Source organism: Kogia breviceps, chromosome 19 (assembly GCF_026419965.1).
Source record: "Kogia breviceps isolate mKogBre1 chromosome 19, mKogBre1 haplotype 1, whole genome shotgun sequence".
Classification (NCBI taxonomy): Eukaryota; Metazoa; Chordata; class Mammalia; order Artiodactyla; family Physeteridae; genus Kogia; species Kogia breviceps.
The window spans coordinates 34,297,592-34,322,129 of NC_081328.1; the positions used below are offsets into that span (position 1 = coordinate 34,297,592).

The window sequence follows — 24,538 nt, forward strand, 5'->3', positions numbered from 1 at the left end:
TGCGCGCACACGCACGTATGAGGGCACACCAGGTGACGCCGAGTGTCAGGGCGGTGGTGGTGGCAGAGCCCCGCTGTGCAGCCCCGCCTGTGTCATGTGGTTTGGGGCCAGAATGTGGTTCCAGTGTGTGTGCAGGACAGGAGGGGAGGGGGACAAAGGGGCCATTGTATCACATTCCCAACTCGAGCCCTCCTCCCCGCTGACATCACAGCTGCCCTAAATACAGCTGCCCAGACCCGCTCCCCGAGACCCGCTGCCTGCACGGAGGCACGGTGCGGACTTCCCACCCTGCTGCTCCGTGGGCTCACCTTTGCTTTTCTGTGAGGGAACGGGTCATGCTCCTGCAGCTGATTTTTCAGTCAAATCCAGACCGAAAATTCTAGAAAGAGAGGAGGTTTCATTTGGATTTTTTGCCTTTTTTGCTCTCTCTCTCTCTCTCTCTCGGAATCGTGGGTCCATTTCGGGCTCGACCCCATCTCCTGGCAGGATTCTCTACAACCGAAACGTGGCGGATTTTCCCTCTTCTTTTTCCAGCTCCTTAACTGTCAGCTCCCCGGGTGCCTCCAAGACATTCCTAGACAGAGCTGGCTGAGGTTGAGAGGGGCTTCCCTGCTGAGCGTGGGCGCCTCAGGCCAGGGGCACACAAGGCCCGGTGGGGCTGAACGTGGGGCTCTCAATGCCAAGACCCACAGGAGGAGGGAGAGCGAGGTGGGTTCCCCCGGCCTCCCCTGAGCGGATGAGAACGCGCCCACCCACCTAGGAGTAAACTGCGTCAGTGTCCAAAGGGGCTCTGTACCTGTGGCGGGGGGCGGGGACGGGGAGGGGTCTGTGTACGTGCGGACTGCTTCCACACACAGATGGCGACCTGAGGGATGGGCCTGAGCATTTGAGACGTGTGTACATAGGCATGACAGAGGGCACAGGAGAGTCTGTGTGATGAGGATGAAAGGGGGACAGTAGAGCAGAGAGGAGTGTGGGGCAAATGAGGAGAGGCTGGAGGGGTGGGGCACCATCCTGAAGTCCAGGGCCTCAGGGCTCTAGTGCGGATGAGCAGCTGTGTCTCTGTGTCTCCTCCCAGGTGTGTGCTCCGGAGGGCACCAAATAGGGCTGACAGACGTCCATGGATCAGGAAGCAAGACCCTGGAAGAAGGATGGCTCTTGTCTCAGAGGGTAATCAGGCCCTTATACACACAGAGGTCCCGTGCTTTGCAGAGGATGTGCATGGCAAGGCCAGGAGGGAGGTGAGTTTGGTGCACATGGATGCTGGAGAGAGTGGGGTTTTCTCTGCATAAGGCAGTGGAGGAGAAGGAAGATGGGGTGGGGTGGGGACCAGAGCACATTTTAGAACAAGGAGGCCACATATTCAAGTGCTAGGTGACTTGACTACTGTGAGGCAAACGCCTCCCGCTCCTCAAGCCTTCTGGAAACTCTGACACATGCAGAGGCCTGGTGTGAGGAGGTGTTCTGGAAAATGCCTGAGTTCTGGCTTTGGGTCGATCTGAAGTGGAGATACAGGAAGGACCATGAAAACAGCACTGCGGTAGTGGGATGAATTGGGAGGTTAGGATTGACATATATACACTAATACGTATAAAATATTAACTACGAAGAACCTGCTATATAAAAAAATTAATTTAATTTAATTTAAAAATTTAAAAAAAGAGCACTGCCCGATAAAAATACAAAGTGAGGCACACATGTGATTTTTCATTTTCTAGCAGCCATATTAAAAATATAAAAAGAAACAGGGGATGTTAATTTTAATAAGATATTTTATTTAACCCAATATAAGCCCAAATATTATCATTTCATCAGTACATGTGCAGCACATCTCAGTTTGGAAGCCACATTTCTTTTTTTTTTTTTTTTTTTTTTTTTTTGGTACGCGGGCCTCTCACTGTTGTGGCCTCTCCCGTTGCGGAGCACAGGCTCCGGACGCGCAGGCTCAGCGGCCATGGCTCACGGGCCCAGCCGCTCCGCGGCATGTGGGACCTTCCCAAACCGGGGCACGAACCCGCGTCCCCTGCATCGGCAGGCGGACTCTCAACCACTGCGCCAGCAGGGAAGCCCAAGAAGCCACATTTCAAATGCTCAGTGGCCACAGGTGGCCAGCAGCTGCCTTACCAGACAGAGTGGGATTGGACAGCAGGTCAGAGCCAATGAGCAGGTTCAAGCTCCACCCTAATTCACAGGGAGAGCTTGAACTTTTCATAGAATGGAAATTGAGTCCATTTAATCCGGATCTTAGGGGACAGGGCGATCTCACAGACCTCTGGTTTTTGGGTGACCATGTGAGTGTTTGTATGTCATAAAGTCTCCGTTCTTGGGAGCTGCCAGATGCCAGGCACTCACCTAGTTCTCCCAAATTCTCACAAAAGCCTCAAGACAGTTATAATTAATGTCTATGAGTAAAATGTCAGAGCTGTGATTGGAACCCTGCTCTCCCTGGCTCCAAATCCCTGCAGGTACACCAAGGGAGCTCTCTATAACATGGGGTCTAAGTGTGTGTGTGCATGTATCTCAAGAATAAGGAAGAAGTGTGCAGGTGGGGACTGAGGCCAGCTGTAGGGGTCCCTGTGTCCCCACATCTGGCAGAGGGCCTTCTCACCAATCTGAGAGGTGGTGAGCTACCATCTAGAGTCAGGCCATGCGTGAGGGCTGTGTTTGGGATACAGGTGGAGACGCTGGGTCCTGTGGGCATTGTGGGTGTGGCACTGGAGGGGATCAAGTCTCAGGGTGGAGGGGAACACAACAGCTATTCGTCCTCGGTGGTGAGGGGCTGGGGTGTGACTGCCAGGTGGACTCTTGCCCCCTCGCCCTCCCTGCGTGCTGCCAGGGTGGCTGGGCATGCGTGTGTCTGTGCCCAGGCATAGCTCTCTGTCCTCCGCAGTCACGCCATGCCCCCAGCCCCTGTCTGGGCCACTTCCTCCCGGCCAGCAGCCAGGCTCCCGTGTGCTCCTGGTAGCTGAGCTGGGAGGGAGGTGCTGCCAAGATCCCAAGGCAAAGTCGCGCAGCAAAGGGAAGTGTGGCGCGGGCCTCGGACTCTCCCGTCCTGGCCAGCACATGAGACGTGGAGAAGGCGGTGGTCCCCTCCTCACGGGGTCGGGGGCAGGGATCAGGGAGGAGCCACCCCAGACAGCCGGCTGACTGAGTGGTGCTTCCCATCCGAGCAGATTCTGTGCAGCTCCAGGTTTCAGCCAGATGAGGGGCCCCGGGGAGAGGAAATTGCACATGAGAAGTCAGAAAGCCCATGTGTTGGGGGTTGTTACCTAAAGAGTTCTTCAGCCAACAAACGTTTATTGAGCACATACGCTGTGCGAGCTCGGAGCTTCTTCCTGCCTCCACAGATGCTTCTGGGATGAACTAACTACTAATGGGTGTGGGGTGGCCAGCAGGGAAGGGGGAGGCACCCACAAGATAATGGTAGAAGCTTTAGCAATGGCCTTGCTCACCTCACCCCCTTTGCCCAGAGAGGAGGAGCAACCTCCTTAAGAGCTCGGAGTGGGGCTTCCCTGGTGGCACAGTGGTTGAGAATCCGCCTGCCAATGCAGGGGACGCGGGTTGGAGCCCTGGTCCGGGAAGATCCCACATGCCTCGGAGCAGCTAAGCCCGTGCGCCACAACTACTGAGCCTGCGCATCTGGAGCCTGTGCTCCGCGACAGGAGAGGCCGCAACAGTGAGAGGTCTGCACACCGCGATGAAGAATGGGCCCCGCTCGCCGCAACTGGAGAAAGCCCTCGCACAGAAAGGAAGACCCAACACAGCCAATAAATAAATAAATAAATTTATAAAAAAAAAAGAGCTCGGGGTGGCCCAGACCTGATGGCTTCCCTTCACATTCCTTCGGAGCAACCTTCCTGAGTGCCTACTGTGTGCAGGCACTGCACCCCCTGGGGGCACACAGAATCTTGCCCTCCTGGAGCTTACATTCTAGGGCCAAAGTGGACCCCAACAAGGCGCTCATGCAGGGCACATCCTATGCGAGAGCAAGGAGGCTGGGCAGAGGGTACACTCTGAGCAGGGGAAAGGCCTCTGTAAAGACCTGCCATCTGGGCAGAGGCCAGAATGATTGCACTAAGGGGAAGTTGTGTGGACATCGGGGCTGGGGGTTCCCGGCAGAGGGAAGAGCGGAGTCAAAGGCCCTGAAACAGGGGTGTGTTAGAAGGCAGTGCGGCTGGAGCACGCAAGCAGGGGGAGGGGTGGTGATGAGGTCAGAGGGGAGGACGGGGTCTCTACGCCTGGCCAAGAGTGTGGATTTACTCTCGGTGACACGGGAAGGCAGAGGAGAGTGGACAGCAGAGGGGCAGGACTCCCTGATTTTTCTTGTTAAAGGATGGGCCCAACTGGTGTTGGAGGCGAGACTGAAGGGGCAGGGAGGAGGCAGGGAGGCCACAGGGAGGCTGTTGTGAGGGGTTGGGGTGAGATCCTGGAGCTGGCCTGGGAAGGTCGTTGTGGAAGCCGTGAGATGTGGATGGCTTCAGGACATTTTTTGAAGGTGGGGGTTCTGGGAAGCGAGAGAAAGGAGAGGGGGGTCCAGGAGCAACTTGGGGTCCTCATAACCCCCTTGCCTATACATTTCTGAAGAGCGGGATGCAGTGTTCAGAAACTCAGCCCTCCTCTGGGGTCCTTGGCTCTGGGGGCACCACCATTAGACTGGGGGCTGCTCTGGCTGTTTCAGCCTCCCCTCAGCCCCCAGGTTGGGCCCTTGCCTCCAGGTGAGAGAAAACTCCCATCATCCCCCCTACCTTCCCCCTCCACACACACACACACACACACACACACACACACACACACACACACACACACACGGAAAAGAGGTGATTAAGCATCAGCTCCAGGACAGTGGGTGGGGCCCAGGCCTAGTGTGAGGGGCTTAGAAAGGGGTGGAGAGGCCTCAGGGCGGGCTTGTCTGTATTCTCTTGGAGCTGCCCCCGGGGTCAGGGGCCTGGGCCAAAAGGCCCTTCTTCTCCCTCCCCCTCCTTAACTGGGTCCCCTCTGGGGCTTAGTGTCTGGCCTGTCCTCCCAAGGGAGATGTGAGACTGGATGTGCCCTGGATGGTAGGGGCAGGGGTGGAGCCGGCCTGCTTTGGTTGCAGCCACCTGAGAAGAACAAGCTGTGGCTGCTTCCTGGTCAGCCAATCTCTCCAGGGCTCACGTGGGGACCAAGCTAAGCAGGTGACTCCAAGCTCAACAAGGGCTGGCCAGTGTCCTGCGGACCTCGACCCTGTCCCTGAGGAGAGCACCGGGATGGGTCACTGATCCGGGTCACTGATTCAGGATCCTGCACCCCAACCCCCTCTCCATATCTAGGTTATGAGTCCCAAAGGGGCCTAGCCCCAGGACATCTGGATGGGTGAGAGCCTGGATCTCCTGCTTCCAGAACCCCTCAACCTTCCAGAAGGCAGCGTGGAGGTGGACATGCAGGTTTGAATCCAAGCTCTGCCACTTGCCTGCTCTGTGACCTTGGGTAAGTCACTCATTCTCTCCCGGACTCAGTGTCCTTGTCTATAAAATGGGGACAGTGATCCAGTTATCCCTCGCTATTAGGTTCATGTGAGGATTACTATCAGGGCTGCATATGCAGGTCCTTCCCTCTTACTTTCAGAGAATTGGAGAAACGGCAAAATGCCGCTGGCAGCTCCTGGCTACATCTAAGGGCTCCCACAAGGCAGAAAGGGAAACAGAGGCAATGAGGGCTGGGAAGGAGGCCGCTGAGACGAAGGCACGGCAATAGATGAGCAGAACAGCAGGTTTTATTCTGGGGCTCCTGATCCCAGACACCCTCAGCCCATCCCATCCTCATCGCTCTGCTTATTCCCAGCCTGAGGTCCACTGGGACGGGAGCTGGAGTCAGAAGGAAGGATGAGGCCATGGGTCGTGGCTGCTCTGTGAGTGGGGAGAGAAGGGAGGATGAGGCCAGGGCTGGAACTGGAGCAGCAAAGAGAAGAGAGAGTGGGGGTCTGCGAGGACCAGGCCCCGGTTCTCCTGCCTTCCCCACCCTGACCCTCTGACTCCGAGTGCTTGGCGCTGGGGGCCACACACCTGGCACCGCTGGGCACCCCCCCACCACTGCGTCGGAGGGGCAGACAGGTGTGTGTGCCCTTTCCCATCCGCCCCCCTCACCTGCCCCAGCCTTGAGATGGAGGCCACCTTACTCCCAGGAAAGAGGCTGGCACTGCCCAGCCGGACCCACCTGTGTGGGCCCTCAGTGCTGGTCCAGGATGAGGGGCACCCGGGTGCTGTCCACTTGCGGGGGCAGCCGCTCGCCTGTGCGCACATTGAACATGGGCAGGGTAGAGAGTGGCCGGGGCACCTCTCGGCTAGCTGCCATCTGTCGCAGCTCCTCTGTATTCCCGCGGATGGTGCAATGGTGGACCATCTGGATACTGGGGGCACAGGGCCAGCAGAATCATCAGCTCTGGGGGTCAGCACCCACTTTGGGGTCCAGCCTGGCACTATCTCTGAGCCACCCTGCAGTCTTCCCCACCTACAATACAGTGTGTGGGGAGACACACACAGGATGCGTGGGGGAGGACAAACAGGAAGTTCTATGGTGTCAGCTTAGTGCCCAGTGACTGAGGCATGGGGTCTGGGTGCAGACATCCTGGATTCAAAGCTGTGCGTCCTTTGCAAGTTGCTTAACCACTCTGTGCTTCAGTTTCCTCAACTGTAAGATGGGGATAATAATAGAACCTACTTCCTAGGATTGTTATGGAGATTAAATGAGAAAATGCAGGCTGGGTGTTTAGAAAAGTGCCTGGCACATGGTAAGAGTTCCTGAGATACTAAGACATGAATAGATACCTACAATGGTATTTATTACCAAAAGCCAGTGTTTGCTGGGCTCTATATTGTTTTTATATTCTGATGATCCCCTGTGTCCCTTCTAGCAATCAGTTCCCTCTTCTAGTACTCTCTCCCAGCATTGAACATTCCTCCCCTCCCTAGCACCCCCATCTTAGTCTGGCAAACCTACCTCCTCCACCTTTTCCTAGCTTTTGCCCAGTTCTTCCCTGCTGGGCTTTGACTGCCTATCTTTTGGACCCTCAGACTTGGGCTTCACTCCCTCTGTAACTTGACCCCCTCCCACCCTGCCCCAGGCTGTCCCCAGTATTGCCTCCAGACACTGAGTCTTACTTTCTGTCTGTGTTTTGGACCAAGGCTCCTTGAGGCTGGAATGAGGCCCCACCCTCACCTGGCTGGAAGCCCTAGCAGCGTCCAAAGCACTGACTACCACACCCTTTAGTAAGTCCTACCTGAGCTCTAGCTCCAGTTTCCCCTAAGAAGACTGAGCCTCGTTCTCATCTGACATTCTCATGGGCTTGCTTTCTGCTGTCCAGGAGCAACTTTAGTTCATTTTGAGAAGTAGGGTAGCACAGTGGTTAAGCATGAGAACCTGCTTTGGGTCTGAGGGTGAGTTCCACTGCTTACTGGCTGTGTTACCCTGTGTAAGTTACTTAACCTCTCTGTGTCACCATTTCCTCGACTGTAATGCAGTTGTTGTATGAATTAAGTGAGTTGAGGCAGAAAAGACATTTACATCTACTGGTCAGCATGCAGTAAAATATAGCTATTATTGTGGGGAGACGTCCATTGCTATTATTATCATTGGTGTTGTTTTATTATAGCAGCCCCACTGATAAGTTGGCCTCCAGTGGAAGGATGTTTCCGAGCCCTTTTACATGAACCCACCCACATTTGGGGGGTCAGCCTGGAGACCTTTTCTCAGACTACCTGGTTGCTGGGTCAGACAAACAACACGGACTTTTCAGTACAGACAATAAGAACTGGTTTTCTTAAAGGGGTGGGGGCCCCAGGCAGGGTGGAAGCAATCCCACTTACTGCTGGTTTACTGATCAAATCCGGGAGGAGGAAATGATCCCCACCCATGCCCACGTCTCAAGTCGTGGACACAGACTCCAGCCAGAAGCCTGAGAGATCAGACTACAGAAAAGATTTTCTAGCTTCCTACTGAATGTGCCATCCTCCTCCCCAGGGAAGTAGGACCAAGTACTTTCTGGCCAGTAGGAGGAGGTGGAGTCACCCTCTTAAGGCTAGGGGAGGGTCAAGTTGAGCTATTGAGTCTGGAATTTGGCAAGCAGAGTTGTCCAAAACACAAGTTTCCCGTTGGCAGGCAAGGGGAGGCTGAGAGGGGAAGGGAGCAGGAAGCGTGTGGCACTGGAGGGGGCCAGGCAGGTAATGATCCCTCGGGTGGGGGAGGCCTTAGTTGATGGGCCTCCTCCCCACCTCCCAGCCCCACATCTGGGTCTCATTACTCTAGTAACACACACAGGTGGAAAAATGTTCTGAGGACATGTTTCCAGAACAGGAGCAGAAGTCAGACCCGCGGTGCCCTCCTCCGCGGTCCTTCCACATCAGCACTTGGGCAGAAGAACCAACTGGCAGGCATTCTCACACGCACGCACGCACGCACGCACGCACGCACGCACACACAGCCCCTTGAGCCCTGATTCTGACACACAGATCACAGGAGAGGGTCGTTGGTCTGGAGGCTGGGCTAGAGGATGTTCTGACCAATAAAGTCTGACATAGGTGAAAACCAGGCAGCAGAATCACAATTTTGGATAATTTGAAAAATGAACCTGAACAAAGCAGAAAGAAAAAAAAAAAAGGATTTTGTAGAAATAAATCAACACAAAATCCAAACCAACAAGGGCTAATATCGGGCACACACACACACACGGTAAAATTGGTTATTGACTCGAAATTGTTGGAGGAAGCATAGTTTCCTGACACCAGCAGAGCTAGAAAGTTGACCCAGGAAAGGCAGACCTGGTGGAAGTAACTGGCCAGAAGCGTTACCCACAGTGGCAGGAGACGACACTCATCACATTTGGCACAGGCCCCCACATTGAGGAATAAAATCCTCCTTGTAAAATTTACATAGAAAATCACTGATTCCAGTGGGGGAAAATTCTATCAAATAAAAATGAAAGCAGAAAAAAAAAGCAAATCTTTTTCACTGCTTTGTATAAAAAGTTGATCAAGGAATTAAATCGACTTAGATAGATCAAGGAATTACATTGACGTTCACTCTGGAACATTTATTCCCCATAAAAATTCAAAAATATTGGTATAATTCTGATTCTAAAAATGTTTGTATTGTTTAACCCAATGGATTTATATGGTGGGGTCAAAATGGTGGGTTTAAGGCACCCTAAAATCAGCTGGCGAGAACATACACACAGCGTGGGTCCACCTGCTTGGCTCACTCAGCCCCAGCCCTTCTTCCCAGGCTCCCTGGCATGTCAGAAGTCCACACTACCTGGCATCTGCCCCACCCAGGGGGGAACAATGGGGCCACTGTGACCCTCACAAGATTCTGGAGGCCTCACAATGTTCCCCTGAGGTCACCACAGGGATAACCTTACCACGCCCTGCACCTGAGGCACAGCTCTGCTGAGGCCAGCGTGGACGATCATCCTTAGCCCTCCTTCTGGCCATCCAGGGCAAGGCTCCGGCCAGAGCCCTACAACGAAGCTTCTGGGGGAACCAGAAACTGGGACGCACCTCCCCCACTGAGGAGCAACTCAGGGGAGACTTCCAGCCACCATCCTGGAGGTCCTCGCACCCAGTTCCCTTCACCCACCCCAGGAAGAGATGCAGAAAGACACTTCGCTGCCACCCCCATCTGAGCCCTCGGCCTCAAACACTGCCCTGGATGCAGTCCAGCAGGCCAGCACGTCCGGACTCCCGAGCAAGAGAGGGACTGGGTGCCACGCCTCCTCCAAAGCCCACCGGAAGCCCAACATATCCAAGGTGATCCTGGGGGTCGTGGCGAGCAAGGGGGCGCGCAACCGCGTGTCCCTGGCTACCCTGAAGAACGCCGTTGCCACCAGTGGCTACAACATGACCCGCAGCGCCTGGCGCTTCAATCGAGCGCTCAAGGGGCTGGTGGACAAGGGCATGCTCAAGCAGGTGACAGGCAAGGGGGCCACAGGCCCCATCTTCATGGGCAATAAGCATGCCTCCAAGTTCAAGCTCAAGGCAAAGAGAAGGCAACAGCAGCAGCAGCGCCGGCCTGGGCAGCGCCGGTTGCCCATGGGCTCCAAGCAAGGACACAAGAGGCTCGCCAAGGGGGTTCGCAGGGCAGCCAAATGCTGCTGAAGTTAACCAGGCAGCCTGGACAAGCAGGGAGGGGTGTCAGGCCTGCCACAGGCTCAGTGCAGTGAGAATAAAAGGAGCCTAACTTATTTCACACCTGCCTCCTGGAATCTCTGGGGTTCAGGGAGAGGGAGAGAAAGAGGTCTGGGGGCACAGAGGAAAGGTAAGGCCATGGGTGGGGAAAACCTGGGCAAAATAAGAGTGAGATAGATAGATTTGGGAAGGGCTGGAGGAATTGAAAGCATCCAGGTATTAGCTGATCCAACCGCATCATCTTGCAGGTGAAGAAACTGAGGCCAGAAAGAGTCACAGCCATTGTGTGGCAGAAAGCAGCCTAGAACCCAAGTGTCTGACTCACAGCGAATCGTGGTTGTGTGTGTGTGTGTGTGTGTGCGTGCACGCGTGCACATGCACGCACTGGAAGCCTTTTAAGTTGCTTTTTAAAGTTACTTCTCAAACCCTTTCTCCCAGGGTGGCAGCAGATCCCTGAAGCCTGGCTAGGTCCCCTCTCCTGTCCCACTTTAGACTCCTCCATGGAGACCAGAAAATGAGAAAGCCAAGGCAGGATAGGTTGGGCCCAGCGCCCAGACAGCCGAGGGCTGGAGCTCACAGGCCTAGGGTGGCTTCATCATCCCAGAGTAATTTGGTTTGTCCGTTGCTCATGGAGGTTGGAGGGTCCGGCTTGATAGTCTAGGAGACCTCCCACCCAGCCCCCAGATTTCCCCTACTCACTCAGAGGTGGCCAGGTCTCTCTTCAACCTGTGGGAAAACAAGGGAGGGGATTAGCTATTATCCGCAACCCCTCCTGGTGCCAGGCCAGGCAAGGGGCCCTTCCTCCTTTCCCGGCTGAGGACTCCGCTTCCTGAGGGCTCTGGGTCCCCATGCGGCACAAGTGCCACAAGGAATCCCACAATGTGAGCACCAGCCCCAATGCCCTCCCTGCCCTCCGCCCCCACACTCACCGTCCCTCCCGCCGGCAGCACATGACATAGGCCAGCAGCAGGCTGAGCAGTAGGGCCACCAGTAGGGGCACCAGGAGGGTGACCAGTGCGTCGGTCAGGAATTCTCGGGCTGTGGCCTCAGTGGGTGGGCAGAAGAACGGGTCGTGCTCCAGGATCCCATCACCTGGAGTGGGTACCTCGTCTGCAGGCTCTGGCACTGACTTGTCCACCTGCTCAGAGAGCCCAGGGCTGACCCAGGAGTGGATGGCTAGACACAGAGAACCTCAGGGCGCAGGGCAGGAGTTCTGGGGCCACCCTGCTCCATGCAACTGCAGGGATTCCTCCTGCCTGGCCTCCCCCAGCTCATGTGACCAAGCAGGACAAGCACTGGTCTAGGTGCCAGGAAAGAAATTCTAGGAGCGGCGGGACCATACGACGGTTAGAGCACAGCTCTCAAGTCTGACTGCCTGGGTTTGAATCCTGTTTCAGACCAGTGCTGTGCTGCAATGACTTACCTCTAGGTGCCTCGGTTTTCTCATCTGTAAAGTAGGGACGCTAATAGTGGTACCTGTCTCCTGGGTGGTTGTGAGGATAAAACATGTTGATTGCATAGTGCATTGCCCATGGCAAGTGCTCAAGAATGTTGATTACCAGTTCCTGCCTGTGCTGTCGGTCAAGTCATAGGAAGGGTTCCTAGCCCTGGGAATAAGATCTCTAGGGACACTAGACACCTCAGCTCAATATCCCAAAGAGCAGTAGTGAGCATCTTTGGTTTATAACATGGGGGGGGGGGGTGAGAGCTATCTGTCCCTTATTTTAGGCCAATTTGCTAAGTGACACCTTAGAGGAAAATAGACCTGTCACACAGAGGCCCTAGGTGGAGAAGGGCGTTTGGAACCATCCTGTGGGAGAGATTGTTCTAGCTGTTCCGTTGGGCACAGCTGGGGCTCCAGGAGCTGGTGATCCCTTGTCTGGATTACGGGCTCTGTTGCCCTCTTGTGGGAGAAGGTAGAACATGTGTGTGTGTATGCACGCGCGCATGTAGATAATTGAAGAAACAGGGAAATGGGATGGGATGGGGATGGAGGAGACCGTGATGGGGGCCATACCCCGCCCCCACCCCTAGAACCAGGGTCCCTCCTCACCAACGACACATTGCACCAGTCAACTCGGAAGTGAGGTGCCAAGGTGTCATAGCAGGACAGCAATGGAGGCTGGCCCTGGGCACAGCGAGCTTGGCTGTCGGGGGATGCCACCATCTTGAGGCAGGTGGAGAAGGGTGAGGCAGAGCCCACCTTGATGTATACCCTGGGCCCAGATAGAAACCACGATCAGAAAATTGGGGGTACCCCTGGGCACTGGAGATTTGAGGGTTACGGCCACCCTGAGATCTGGGGTTATGGTGAGAGTACACAGAGCACCCCAGTCTTCTGGGGACCTTGGCCCCCAGGAATGTCCTTTGATGGATGGATCTATCATGTCCTTATGGGCACCAGAAAGTGCAGAGTTCAGCGTAACTAGGGTTTGGGCCCAGGAAGGGCAAGAGGGAGGAGATGAGGGTGTGGCCAGAAGGAAGTGGACAGTGATGTGACGCTGGGAGGTAAAGATGCGCATGATGAGCGAGCAAGTGGTAAAGCCCCACTTGGAAGTTAGGGAGACCCATGTTCTATGCCCACTACCTAGACAAAAGGCAAGCTGCCCCCTCCTCCAGGAAGCCCTCCTGGGCTGCATACCTACCCTTCCTTGCGGCCCTCGATAGGAAGGGGGACTCGGCCCCCACGGTCCAAGGCAGAGGTGATGTTGAGAAGCTGGAGTTCCCCTGGCTCCCAGAGCCCCCCCAAGGCTGTGAGGAAACGGCCGGCAGGTGTCGAGGGCAGCACCTCCTCTACGTCATGGCTGCGCACCAGGAACTCAGCCTGGTATGGTAGCAGGGGGCCTGGGAGGGCCAGGTGGGCACCTTAGGCTGCACCCATCCCCCCCTGCGTGGATCCTTCCTAAGCCTCCCCCCATCCAAGCTGGTCCCCGTATCCCCTCAGCTCCCTTCCTTCCTCCCTAATACCCCCTATATCACAGGCTTCAAACGCCCTTCCTCCACACCCACAGCCTCAATTACTCGCCCAAGGCTCCACCGTCTATCAGCAGAGCAGCCGAGAATACAACTCCAGAGTCTTTCCAGGGTGCCCTGCTCCCCGCTACTCACTTCTACACCCGCCTTCCAGGGGAGATCCCCCAAGACTGGCATTGGTTGGGTAGGGGTGGGACGGGGCTGGCGGTACCTTCTGGGTCTCCAATCAACAGCACCAGCCTCTGCCGGGTGGTGTCAAAGCTGTCCCGATTGTAGGCTGTGACCTGGAGGACGGGGTAGAGGGCTGAGAGGTGGGGTTAGGAAAGAACCGTGGTGTGGCTGGGCCTGGCGGGAGAAGACTGAGATAGCCCACCAAATTAGAGGCACGTGAGTCATGTAAATGAGTGCACATCGGGTCCCTGGTGCCTGCGACACAGCCCACTGGGGCCCCTACTGATACCTCGATGACCTGGCGTCCGCGATCTGCTGGGGTGGCAGTGCCGTAGAGAAAGCCAGGCTGGTGGGGGCTGCGCTGGGTGTAGCGGAGCCACCTGGGCAGGTCTGGGTGTCCCTGGAGGTGGGCGTGGTAGGTGATAGGGACGGTGTCTGGGACAGCTGGTGGAAGGGAGGAGAGGGGATTGGAGACACAACAGGAGCCTTCACCAGCCCTGGGCCAGGCGACCCCAGCCCACTCCAGTGCCCCTCAGGCCCCTCTCACCCACGACGAGCTCAGGAAGGTGCAGGAAGTTTTCGCGGTCCAGGGTGTGTACAAAGACGCGGCCCACGAGCGGGTGCAGGGTGGTCTGCTGGGCCTCGGTGCACCCCAGCCCTGCCAGGAGACCTGTGGGGATCCATGACCCCCAAACACACAGCCCAGCCTCAGTCCTGGCGAGGGAATAAGGTCCCCCTTTCCACCCAGCCCCTAGTGGCCCTGAGGGAGTGGAGAAATGTGCGAGAGGAGGTGGATGGATTTGCTGGCTCCCAGGAAGGATGGGTTGGGGCCCTGGCTGTGCCACACACTTTAATCAGTGACAAGACTCAGACCTTAGTTTGGTTTGGATTCACGGAAAGCACCTCATTCCTCATTTCAGGCCTCTGTTGAGGGTCACAATGGGCAGGGACTGATGTCTGGCTGAAGGGGCTGTGGGGTGTGTGAGTGTGTGTCTGTGTGTGTGAGTGTGTGTGTGTGTGTGTGTTTTAAGAGCACTTGGAAAAGAACCCCAAGCTGACTGTGGGAGGGAGGGAGAGGTAAGGACCCCTTGGAGGATGCAGGTAGCCATTCTGGGGCCCCCACCCGCCTCCCCTAATATACAGAGGAGATAAGGCCCACACTAGAGGCCACTAGGAGCTGAGCAAAGGGGAGCCTGAGCCCAGAGCCCCAGGGAGAGGACCTGCCCCAGTGACCCTCACACTCTCTCAGGGCCAAATTTAGCCTGGACCCAGAAAGAAGCCAGCCCGTTAAAGGGCCCATGGCGCTCTGGGCCTGTGCAGTTAGGCCCAGCCTAGCCTAGGACACCTCGCCCCTCAGAGTTCCCAGCCAGCCCCCCATATCCCAGCTCCCAGCCCTAGTTCCCTAGAGCCCCATCGGCTGTGGAATTTACACCCCAAAGTCCCTCTGGCCCCTGCCTCACCCTGACCCCCAACCCCTCCGCTGAGGAACTTCTCACCCCCTCAACCTGGGCCTCTCCCCTGAAGAAGACCCCAACTTACCCACAAGGAGAGAAATCCAGATTAGCACTGCTGCCATGGCTGCCCCAACCCGGCCCTGTCCGTGAGTGACAGAGACAGGAGCAGGGAGAGGGGGAGGAGGGAGGGGGAGGAGGGAGGGGGACGGGGAGGGACAGGAAGATGTCCCAGAGCAGCTGGGCCCGGCTTCAGCCAGCGGGACCCTCCCCTTCCCCACCCAGAGCAGGCACTAAATCTAGGGTGGACACCCTCCTCACAGGATCAGGTCCCTCCAATCATCCCCTTCTTGGGGCCAGAGTATACTTTCTAAACCACCAACCTGACTGCCTGAGGCCTCCCCTTAAAACCCTAACGGCTCCCATTGCCCTGAGCTCCGCAGCAGCTGATGGCTTTCAGGTCCTGCCTGTACCTGGTCCTCCCGTCTAGGAGCCCCTGCCTTCCTCCTTACCCCTCCCCGCACACACGCTACCCCAGGCTTCCACCCTGCTCCCCTCTGCTGCCCCACAACCTGATCATCTCTCCTGAGTCTACACCCCTTTGCACGAGCTCTTCCCTCTGCCTGGAGCTCCCTTCCTGCCCTCCTCCTACCTTTCATCCTACCTTCTACTCACCTTTCAAGACGCAGCGCAGGCATCCTCTCCTCTCTGAAGCCTTTCTGTCCTCCCTCCCGTGTGGCACAGCCAGCCACACAGTGTTGCGGGGTGGCCTGGGGTCTTATGATCTTTGCAACCCTGGACCTGGCACAGGGCCTGGCAACTAGTAGGTGTAGGGGGCGAGGTGACAGCTTCATGCACAGCACATGAGGGCACCCATTCACCCAGCCCTCTCCTCAGACTAGGCACCCCCAGCATGCCCCCCAGGTCCGGGAAGAGAGAGAGCCTTGGACAGAACCAACCAGGTAGAGACAGGGAGTAAAGGAGGCCTACAGGCCTGCACATGAATCCCACCTTGACCCATTCACTGGAGAATATGGCCTTGAAAAAGTCATCTGCCCTCTCTAGGGTCTGTTTCCACAACTACAGAGTGGCAAGAGCAGTGCTCTCCTCTTGGTGTCCCTGTGAGGAATCCACAAAATCATGAATTCAGCACATATTTACAGAGCACCTGCTATGTACCAGGCACTGGGGGGGGGCAGAGATGAGCGACCCCTACTCATGTGGAGCTCTCATGCCAGCAGGCGATGACAGCTACCCTCTGCCTGCTACTATGCTGAAGGTTTTACATAGATTTACATATAGTGACTCACCCCATCCCCACGGCAGTTCCATGAAGCAGGTATTATCTTTGTCCCCATTTTACAGATGAGAAAACTGAGGCATAAAGGGTGTATAACTTTCCTGGGGCCACACTATAGACAGCTGAATGTATGTAAAGACCTCAGCCCGGTGCCTGACTCAGTCCAGGATGCCGTCAATGTCCTTGCCAATGGGGTACCACTTCCCCTTCCTTCCTGCATCTGCCAAAGGATCTCAGTACAGGTGTGATGGAAGCAGTGTGCCCTTCTTTCCCTGGACTACCCACTCAGACTAAGCAGAGGGGCACCCTCCCCAGATGCCCTGAGAAGGAGGCAGGGGACTGTGGGTGCCAGCGTTCCAAAATCCTCGGTACCTGTGTGAGCATTCTTCCTGGGCCTTGAGACATAGGGGGTTGCCACCTCACCCCCATAGGTGAATGCCCCAGGCAAGGACATCTGGGACCTGCCCTGAGTCAGCCTGAGAGAGAGGGTGTTGGCCTGCAGATTGGGGTGACCGGTGGGCATGTTACTCAGTCCTTGTCCCTTCCTGTCTCTCCCCACATGACCATCCCACCTGTCCTTGGATAGCCAGCAAATTCCAGAATGAGTGTCCACTTAAGCTCTCAGACAGGGCAGGGTATGTCCCAGAGTCACCTTGGTACCTCTCTGCCTTCTCAGAGATGGAGGGCAAGAGGAAGAAAGCAGGCAGAGGAAAGTCAGAGGGCTCTGGGGGAGCAGGCAGAGGTGCCAGAGCCTGGCTAGCTGCCCAGGCCTCAGCCCCTCAGTGGCTCCATGTGATTCCCTCCCTCCCTGGCTGCTGCCTCTGCTGCTATTTTTAGAGCCACCCAATCACACCCTCAGCTGTCTTAAGGTGGCATTGCCCGAACCCAGTGCCACCAGGCCCACTGAGGCCAGCCTTTCTTACTGATCCTTCTCTCTCTCCCCCAAATCAAGGGAACCAGGGACTGGGCCAGGAACCAGCTGGAAGTCCCTTGAAAGTTTCCTCTGCCCCACAGATGACCTCCCCACTTCAGAGCTGTCTGGATTGCAATCTGCTGCTATAACACTGAGTGCCTTCTGTTCCTTGAGGCTTAAGGGTGGTGGTGGTGGTGGGGTGTCACAGGGTCTTTAAACCTATTCTGGAAATTTTAAAATAAAACTAAAGTATATAGAATAATATAATGAGCCCCCATGTATCAATCAGCCAGCTTCAGCAATGATCAACTTATGGCCAATCTCATTTCATCTAGAGCCCTCCCAGTTAATTTCCTCTGTCAATATTTCAGTGTGAATCTTTGAAAGATAATGACATTTTAAAAATATAATCACAATTAAACTACCCAATGACATTATTTTACCATAAGGTTAATAATAATTCCTTAATATCAGATCTATAGTGCTCAAATTTCCAATTTCTCATAAATGTCTTTTTTTTTTTTAACCATGTATTTGTTTGAATCAGGATCCAAATAAGATGCACACATTGCAACTGATTGATAGGTCTCTTTGAAATCTCTTTAAGTCTTTGGAGTCCCCCTCCAACTAACTCTCTCTCTCTCTCTCTCTCTCTCTCTCTCTCTCTCTCTCTCTCTGTGCCCTTGGGGTAACCAGGTCATTTGTCGCGTAATTTCCCAGTCTGGATTTGGCTGATTGCATCTCTACTGTGTTCTTTAAAATATTCCTCTGACCTCTGTACTTCTTATAAATTGTATTTCCTGGACATTGTTTTTTTCTTGTAAATTGTAGTTGGATCGAGAGTCCTGATCACGTGTAGATTCCACTTTCTTTGGCAAGACCACTTCATAGGTGGTCATAGGAGCCCATCTTGAGCTCCTGATTTTGTCCTATCCAGCTGGAGCATCCATCTGGGTGAACTGGAGGGTCAGTTCTGCATCTGGGTTTTTCTCAGCCTTGTCTCCAAAAGCCCAGCCCAGGTTCCCATGCCTCTGCTTTACTCCTGCGACTCCAGCCCTGACCTCAGCTAGCTGATTCTCTGTCCCTGCTGCTTTGCCTTCCGCACCTGTCTCCCCAGCTTTCTGTCCCATCTTGGCCCGTCAATGTCTCAGTTTAATCCCTTTGGCCCTTTGTCCCTGTGTCTCCCCATCTCAATGAATGTTTGCTGAATAAATGAATGATTGATTGAATAATATATCATCTCCCCAACTCTCTCACTCCACTTCCGTCTCTATGAACCTGTTTTTTGATCTCTGAGAGCCATATTTTCTTCATCTGCATCTAAAACGGAGGGTTAGATGTTGGCATGAGGGACAAAGGAAAGGGATTCTCGTCATTGTGATCTGACTGTCGCATCTGCCTCCCAGACTCCACCCACATCTTTCTCCTGCATCCTCTTCGCCGCCTCCAACACTATAACAAAGCGTGCGATCTGACAGTCTGCCACGAGAGGGCGCATTCGCCGGGTCCAGCCCGGACTTGCGCCTGCGCAATATGGGGCCCGAGCCGGGTGGCCCGTTGGAATGGCAACAGAGAGCCCCGCCCCAGGCTACGGATACGCGTCAGAAGTGCTTGCTGAGCTCGGCGGCTAGAGGGGGCGACGGAAGAGGGGACGCACGGCCTCTAGCCCTTCCTCGTCTTCCCTTCCGGGTCCGGAGGATGTTCTTCCAAACAGGGAGGAGAACCCGCGTGGGGGCAGGGGACTGGACACAGTGCCCTGTTTCCCACTCTCCCCATTATTTATATCATTTCTCCGACTTGAAACATTTCCATTTTTCCCCACCCCCACGACATTTGGGGGCACCAGCCTGAGGACCTAAGTGTACCCAGAATCTTACCCCCCTTTTATCGGTGAACTTAAGTCTTCAGAGGGGTTCCTTGAGCCTCGTGGCCGCCCAAAGCTATCAATCATGAGTCTGAGAATGCCAGAGACCATCCCTGGCCAAACTTTTTAGCTTAGAGGAGAAACACAGAAGGAGAGGGACTGTCTGAGGCTTCACAGTGCAGTATTCCACACAGCTAGATTGCTGGACTTGGAGCTTACAGCCCTTCCCTTTCTGTAAAGTGGGGTCAGTATGGATCCGAAGCAAAAGTGCTTTGTAAACTGTAAAGCTCTGGAGAGAGTAAGGGGTCTTTTATTTATAACTGACAGTGCAAGGCAATAGCTGCCCAGGGCAAGCCCACTGGCACAGCCCAAGATCTGGGAGAGGTCAGACTTAGAAGCTACCACTCAGTGATAGAGGATTAGGAAATAAAAGAAACAAAATCTCACTCTTTTACCAAGGACCTGCCAACATGGGCCACGTTCGCACCAAAACCTTGAAGAAGGCGGCCCGGGTCATCAATGAGAAATAATACAAGTTCCTGGGCAACGAATTCTGCACCAACAAGCGTGTGTGCGAGGAGATGGCCATTATTCCCAGCAAGAAGCTTCACAAGGAGAAAGCAGACTATGTCACACATCTGATGAAGTAGTTTCAGAGAGGCCCAGTGAGAGGTGTCTCCATTAAGCTGCAGGAGGAGAGAGGAGAGAGAATTATGTGCCTGAGGTCTCAGCCCTGGATCAGGAGATCATTGAAGTAGATCCTGACACTAAGGAAATGCTGAAGCTCTTGAACTTTGGCAATCTGTCCAACCTGCAGGTCACTCAGCCCACAGTTGGGATGAATTTCAAAACACCATGGAGCCAGTTGACTCTGCTGTGCTGTAATATTTTCACTCTAAACCTTGGGACCAAAAAAAAGGAAAAAAAGAAAGAAACAAAGACTCAGACTTTTTTTGCAGATGGTATGATTATTTATATAGAAAACCCAAGAGATTCCATAGGCATGTTGTCAGAGCTATTAAGAGAGATCAGCAAGGTTGCTGGACAAAGTTTAACATCCAAATACAAATAAAATACAAAATTCAGCAGTGTTTCTATACACAAGCAATAATTTATTAGAAACTGTAATATCTTTTAAAAAAGAAATCATTCACAATAACATTAAAATTGTACAGAGCCCAGAAAAATATTAGAAAAGATATTTGAAGATATTTGTGAAGAAAAACTATACGCTATAAAACCATAAAAACTATAGGCTAAAAAAAGAATAAATTGAGAGATGGAGAGATGTATTAAGTTTAGGGATGAGAAGCCTCAATGTCACTAAGACAGTTCTCTCCATAAAAATATGTCGATTCAAGGCAAGTCCGCTGAATATTCCAACAGGATTTTTCAAAGAGCTAGGCAAAATGATTCTAAAATTCATATGGGAGAGCAGAGGACCAAGAATAGACTAGACAATTCTGAAACAAAGACTTATTTGAAAGCGATAGTAATTAAAACAATGTGGTTCTGGTGCTGGGCTAGACAAAGAGATCAATAAAATAGAGTGCCCAGAAACAGATCCAAGCATATGTGGGAATGTGATTTATGATGGCAGTGGCATTGCAACTTAATGAGAGAGAATAGGCAACTCAGTAAAAAGTGTTGTGACGGTTGACTTTTCATCCATAAATATTAATTCCAGATGGATTAAAGACCTAAAAGTGAGAAACAAAACTTTAAAATAATTAGAAGAAAATGTAGGAGATCTCAGAGTAGGAAAAGATTTCTTAGATGAGAGACACAACTCACAAAAGATTGATTTCATTACATTACCAAAAAAAAAAAAAAAAAAAGCTTTCTTCTATGAAAATGACATTATAAACAAAGTTAAAAGACAGGCAACAGCCTAGGTGATAATATCGGCAGCACATAAAGCAGATAAAAAGTTAGTATCCAGGATATATAAAGACCTCCTACAAATCAATAAAGCAAGCACAGAACTTTTGAGTGCCACCCAAATGGCAGTCTTTCCCTTATTCCTTGCTAACAGAATCCTGATTCAAAAGTCAGGGGTCTAGGCTTTGGGTGAGGCTGGGCCTTCCCCAACCCCATCAGGTGAACAGTGATTGGTCTAAATAGAGCACGATAATACAGTTCCTCTGGTCAACGATTAGTTTAGGTGTGGGCATGTATGCAGTTCTGTCCCCTGAGACCAGAAGGAAGAGCTCCTGTGGGCCTCTAGGAAAAAGACACTGAGAAGAAAGCATCCACTTTCTTCTGCCTCTGGACATTGTTGTCTGCATGAGACACCCGGATCTGAGGCAGCCATCATGGACCATGGAGGGGCGCCAGTCTAGGAAGCAAACCAACATGATGAGGAGGGTCTTATAGAAAGATGGAAAGAACCTCTTCCTTGATGTCATAGTTGAGTCTCTAAATGAACCAAACCTAGGATTCCTTGTTATGTGAGATTAAAAAATTCCCTTTTTTGCTTAAACCACTTCTAGTTGGGCTTTCTGTAACTTGTATCAACAGCTGCACTGGAGAGCAAAGGATGTGGACGTAAGCAATTTGCCTGGAGGAAACCCAGATGGCCAATAAGCATGATAAGATGCTCTACCTCAGAGGCAGGGAATGCAGATTCAAATGAGATACCACTTCACACCCATCAGATTGGCAAAAATAGAAAGTCTAACAAGAGCAGATGTTGGCAAGGATGTGGTCAGATAGGACATCTTGTACAAATGCTGGTGGCGAAAGCATAAACTGGCTTAGAGAGCAGCTTGGCAGTACTAGCCTAGGTGACAGGGTGCCTGCAACCCTGGCTTCCTGCTCCGAGCTGTACACTCCAGAAATGGGTTAGACAAGCACAAGGGTGTTCATCGCAGCCCTACTTATAACAGTAAAACATAGAAACAACTAAGAGGCCCATCAGTAGAGGAACTGATAAATAAGTTGTGGCTTATTCATATGATGAAATAGTAAACAGAAGTTAATATGAATGAACCAAAGCCACATGTATTAATGTGGCTCCATCGTGGAAAACACCTCAAGTGAAAAAAAGACACAAAATGATACACACAGCATGATGGTCGTTATATACATTTTTAATAATACAGAAAGCATTACCATATGCTGCTTTATGAATACTTAAATGTGTAGGGAAAATATGAAATTATGGGCTAGACTTAAAAGGTAAGGAAATTCTGACATATGTTACAACGTGGGTGAATCTTGAGGACATTATGCTATTCGAAATAAGCCAGTCACAAACGGACCAATACGGTATGATTCTATTTATATGCTGTACCTAGAGTAGTCAAATTCATAGAGGCAGGAAGTAGAATGGTGGTTGCCAGGGGTTCAGGGGTGGGGGCCTGGGGAGTTATTGTTTAGTGGATAGAGAGTTTCAGTTTGGAAAGCTGAAAAAGTTCTGGAGATGGATAATGGTGATGGTTGCATAACAGTGCAAGTGTACTTAATGCCAATGAACTGTACACTTAAAATGGTTAAAATAGTAAATTTTATGTTATGTATATCTGACAATTAAAAATGGTAATTTAAGAATTATGGGCTAGGGACTTCCCTGGAGGCACAGTGGTTAAGAATCCACCTGCCAATGCAGGGCACACGGGTTTGAGCCCTGGTCCGGGAAGATCCCACATGCCGCGGAGCAACTAAGCCCGCGTGCCGCAACTACTGAAGCCCACACGCCTAGAGCCGGTGCTCTGCAACAAGAGAAGCCATTGCAATGAGAAGCCTGCGTGTCGCAATAAGAAGCCCGTGCACCGCAATGGTAGCCCCTGCTCTCCACAACTAGAGAAAGCCTGCGTGCAGCAACGAAGACCCAACGCAGCCAAAATATTAATGAATTAATTAGTTAATTCATTTAAAAAATTATGGGCTATAAAGGATGCATTCCAAATTTGTGAGAGTGGGTAGGCTGGGCAACAGGACTGGGGAGAAAGAAAAAGGGGATGGAACCTGGCCCCCTGCATTGGGAGTGTGGCGTCTTAACCCCTGGACCACCAGGGAAGTCTCTGATAGCATTTATAAATTCTCTTTGTTATGTGATTCTCTGAACTTTTCTTTTTTCTTGGCCCCTACCAGGGATCGAACCTGAGCCCATGGCAGTGATAACACCAAGTCCTAACCACTGGACTGCCATGGAATTCCCTGAACTTTTCTTATTTTTAAAGAAACTTTTCAAACTAAAAGTAAGTGTAAATTCTTTTTCTTTTTTTTTTTTCCTCTCAGAAAGAAGAGTTCTCTAAAGTAGAACTGCCCTGAAGTGGCAAGATTTGTCACCCAACCCTCACCCTCAAGGCCAGCTGAAGTGCAAAGGATTGAGTGTGGAGCCTGAAAGCTGGCTTTGCAGACAGTACCTAGGTCAGGCACATGCAGCCTGGCCGAGCCCGGTGGAACCAGTTGGGAGGGGAGCTGGCAGGGCCAGGATTCTCTCTCCTTTGACCCTGGGCAGGTGAGGCAAAGGCTGGTGGGAAGGTGACTCAGAGCCAGTCTCTTGCCCAGGCATCCACCGCAGATCCAGACAGCAGAGGAAAAATAGAAACCAACATCAAAACACAGGAATGTGTAATAATAGCAGTTGGAGCAGGCAGGAGAGAGTTCTTCGAATCTGCTGATGACAAAATAATATTGCTCAGTCTTTCCAGTTATTTCTTTTTCTTTGACCTCCCTGCATATCTCTGGAGCTCCGACGGCTATGGCTGTCTGCTTTGCAAAATACATATTTACAAACCCTCTAAGCCTAGCTAAATATAGGCTTTCTTTTAAAGCAACTGATGATTTGGAGAAATCTTTCCTCTGTCCTAACCTTTCCCTGCCCCCAACACACACACACACACACACACACACACACACACACACACACACACACACACACACACCCCTCTGACTCTTCCTTCTTGGTCTCCTTCCTGAATCTCCAAGAGGTATCTGAACTTTCCAAGTGACACTAGAATGAAGCATGGAGGGTGAATGAAAGAAAGGGGGGCAGAGCAGGGGGACCCAGGCAAGCCAGTCTCCCAGCTGTGGGAGGACCCCAAGGGGCACTCTTTCTGTGCCCAAGGGGCACTGGGGGACTTGAGACGCTAAGAGGCAGGAATGAAAAACACTTTGGGAGGTAGAGAAGGAAGGTCACCTTCACTCCAGGGATGATCCCAAAAGCTTTGGAGGAGCTGCAGGCAGAATTTCAGAATTTCAAAATATATATATTTCAGAATTTCATATAATAGACCTTAAAAGGAAACAAGAGGCCCTATAGTCCAATGAAGACACACGTGGAGATGCAAATACCGATGCCCACTTTCAGTCATACCTCCTCACGCATGTACACGTGTGCACACACACCCATACATGTTCAGATATACATGTAATCAATAACAGCCAACACACCAAGCTCCTACTTTGTGCCAGGAGCTGTTCTAAATGTATTTAATTCTCACAACACTATGAGGTTGGTCTATTATCTCCATTTTACACGTGAAGAAATTTGTTGAAGTCCCTTAACTGGGCAGTGGCAGGTTGGAGATTCTAACAAAGATGGTCTGGCTGCAAAGCCCATGTTCTGCTCTGTTCCAGAATTGGGAACAACCAGGATCGCCTATGCTTAGGAGACACACTCAGACATTCAAATTTGAGCAAGTTGAAGAAACTGGGGCTTAGGGAGTGGAAACGACTAGCCCAAGGTCACTCAGCAAATGG

General features: G+C 52.5%; 2 protein-coding genes across 5 annotated transcripts; one reads left to right on the forward strand and one right to left on the reverse strand.

Annotated features, from left to right (window-relative positions):
• Positions 1-232: 232 nt before the first annotated feature.
• LOC131746180 (histone H1.9-like) lies at positions 233-23,616 on the forward strand. Of its 3 annotated transcripts, none has more exons than XR_010838396.1 (4): positions 233-708; positions 1,079-1,241; positions 5,310-5,466; positions 23,072-23,616. XR_010838396.1 is itself a non-coding variant. In XM_067022293.1 (4 exons), exon 4 carries the CDS (start codon positions 9,621-9,623, stop codon positions 10,125-10,127), a length of 507 nt encoding a protein of 168 aa, XP_066878394.1. In that variant the 5' UTR covers positions 246-708; positions 1,079-1,241; positions 5,310-5,466; positions 9,256-9,620; the 3' UTR covers positions 10,128-10,218. The 3 variants fall into 3 exon arrangements, 2 of the variants coding, with proteins under 2 accessions (XP_066878394.1, XP_066878395.1); XM_067022293.1 differs by lacking the exon at positions 23,072-23,616 and adding an exon at positions 9,256-10,218 and having other exon boundaries at positions 246-708; XM_067022294.1 differs by lacking the exon at positions 23,072-23,616 and adding an exon at positions 9,469-10,217 and having other exon boundaries at positions 246-708.
• Positions 5,735-15,509, reverse strand: SGCA (sarcoglycan alpha). 2 transcript variants are annotated; one of them, XM_067022291.1, is made up of 11 exons: positions 15,428-15,509; positions 14,841-14,895; positions 13,849-13,971; positions 13,591-13,745; positions 13,342-13,414; positions 12,803-13,001; positions 12,211-12,373; positions 11,087-11,295; positions 10,857-10,883; positions 6,193-6,385; positions 5,735-5,885 (listed from the first exon to the last, which is right to left on the reverse strand). In XM_067022291.1, exons 2-10 carry the CDS (start codon positions 14,875-14,877, stop codon positions 6,205-6,207), a joined length of 1,167 nt encoding a protein of 388 aa, XP_066878392.1. In that variant the 5' UTR covers positions 14,878-14,895; positions 15,428-15,509; the 3' UTR covers positions 5,735-5,885; positions 6,193-6,204. The 2 variants fall into 2 exon arrangements, with proteins under 2 accessions (XP_066878392.1, XP_066878393.1); XM_067022292.1 differs by having other exon boundaries at positions 5,735-5,927; positions 15,428-15,505.
• Positions 23,617-24,538: the final 922 nt, after the last annotated feature.

Bases quoted from the DNA above. Each gene is read 5' to 3' on its own strand.
- LOC131746180 (XM_067022293.1), top strand. From the start codon at position 9,621: ATGCAGAAAGACACTTCGCTGCCACCCCCATCTGAGCCCTCGGCCTCA.
- SGCA (XM_067022291.1), bottom strand. From the start codon at position 14,877: ATGGCAGCAGTGCTAATCTGGATTTCTCTCCTTGTGG. The intron at 13,002-13,341 runs GTACCGCCAGCC...TGGCCCTCCCAG, and splicing joins GTTGATTGGAGACCCAGAAG to GCCCCCTGCTACCATACCAG. The intron at 6,386-10,856 runs GTGAGTAGGGGA...CTGTGCCCCCAG, and splicing joins AGAGACCTGGCCACCTCTGA to TATCCAGATGGTCCACCATT.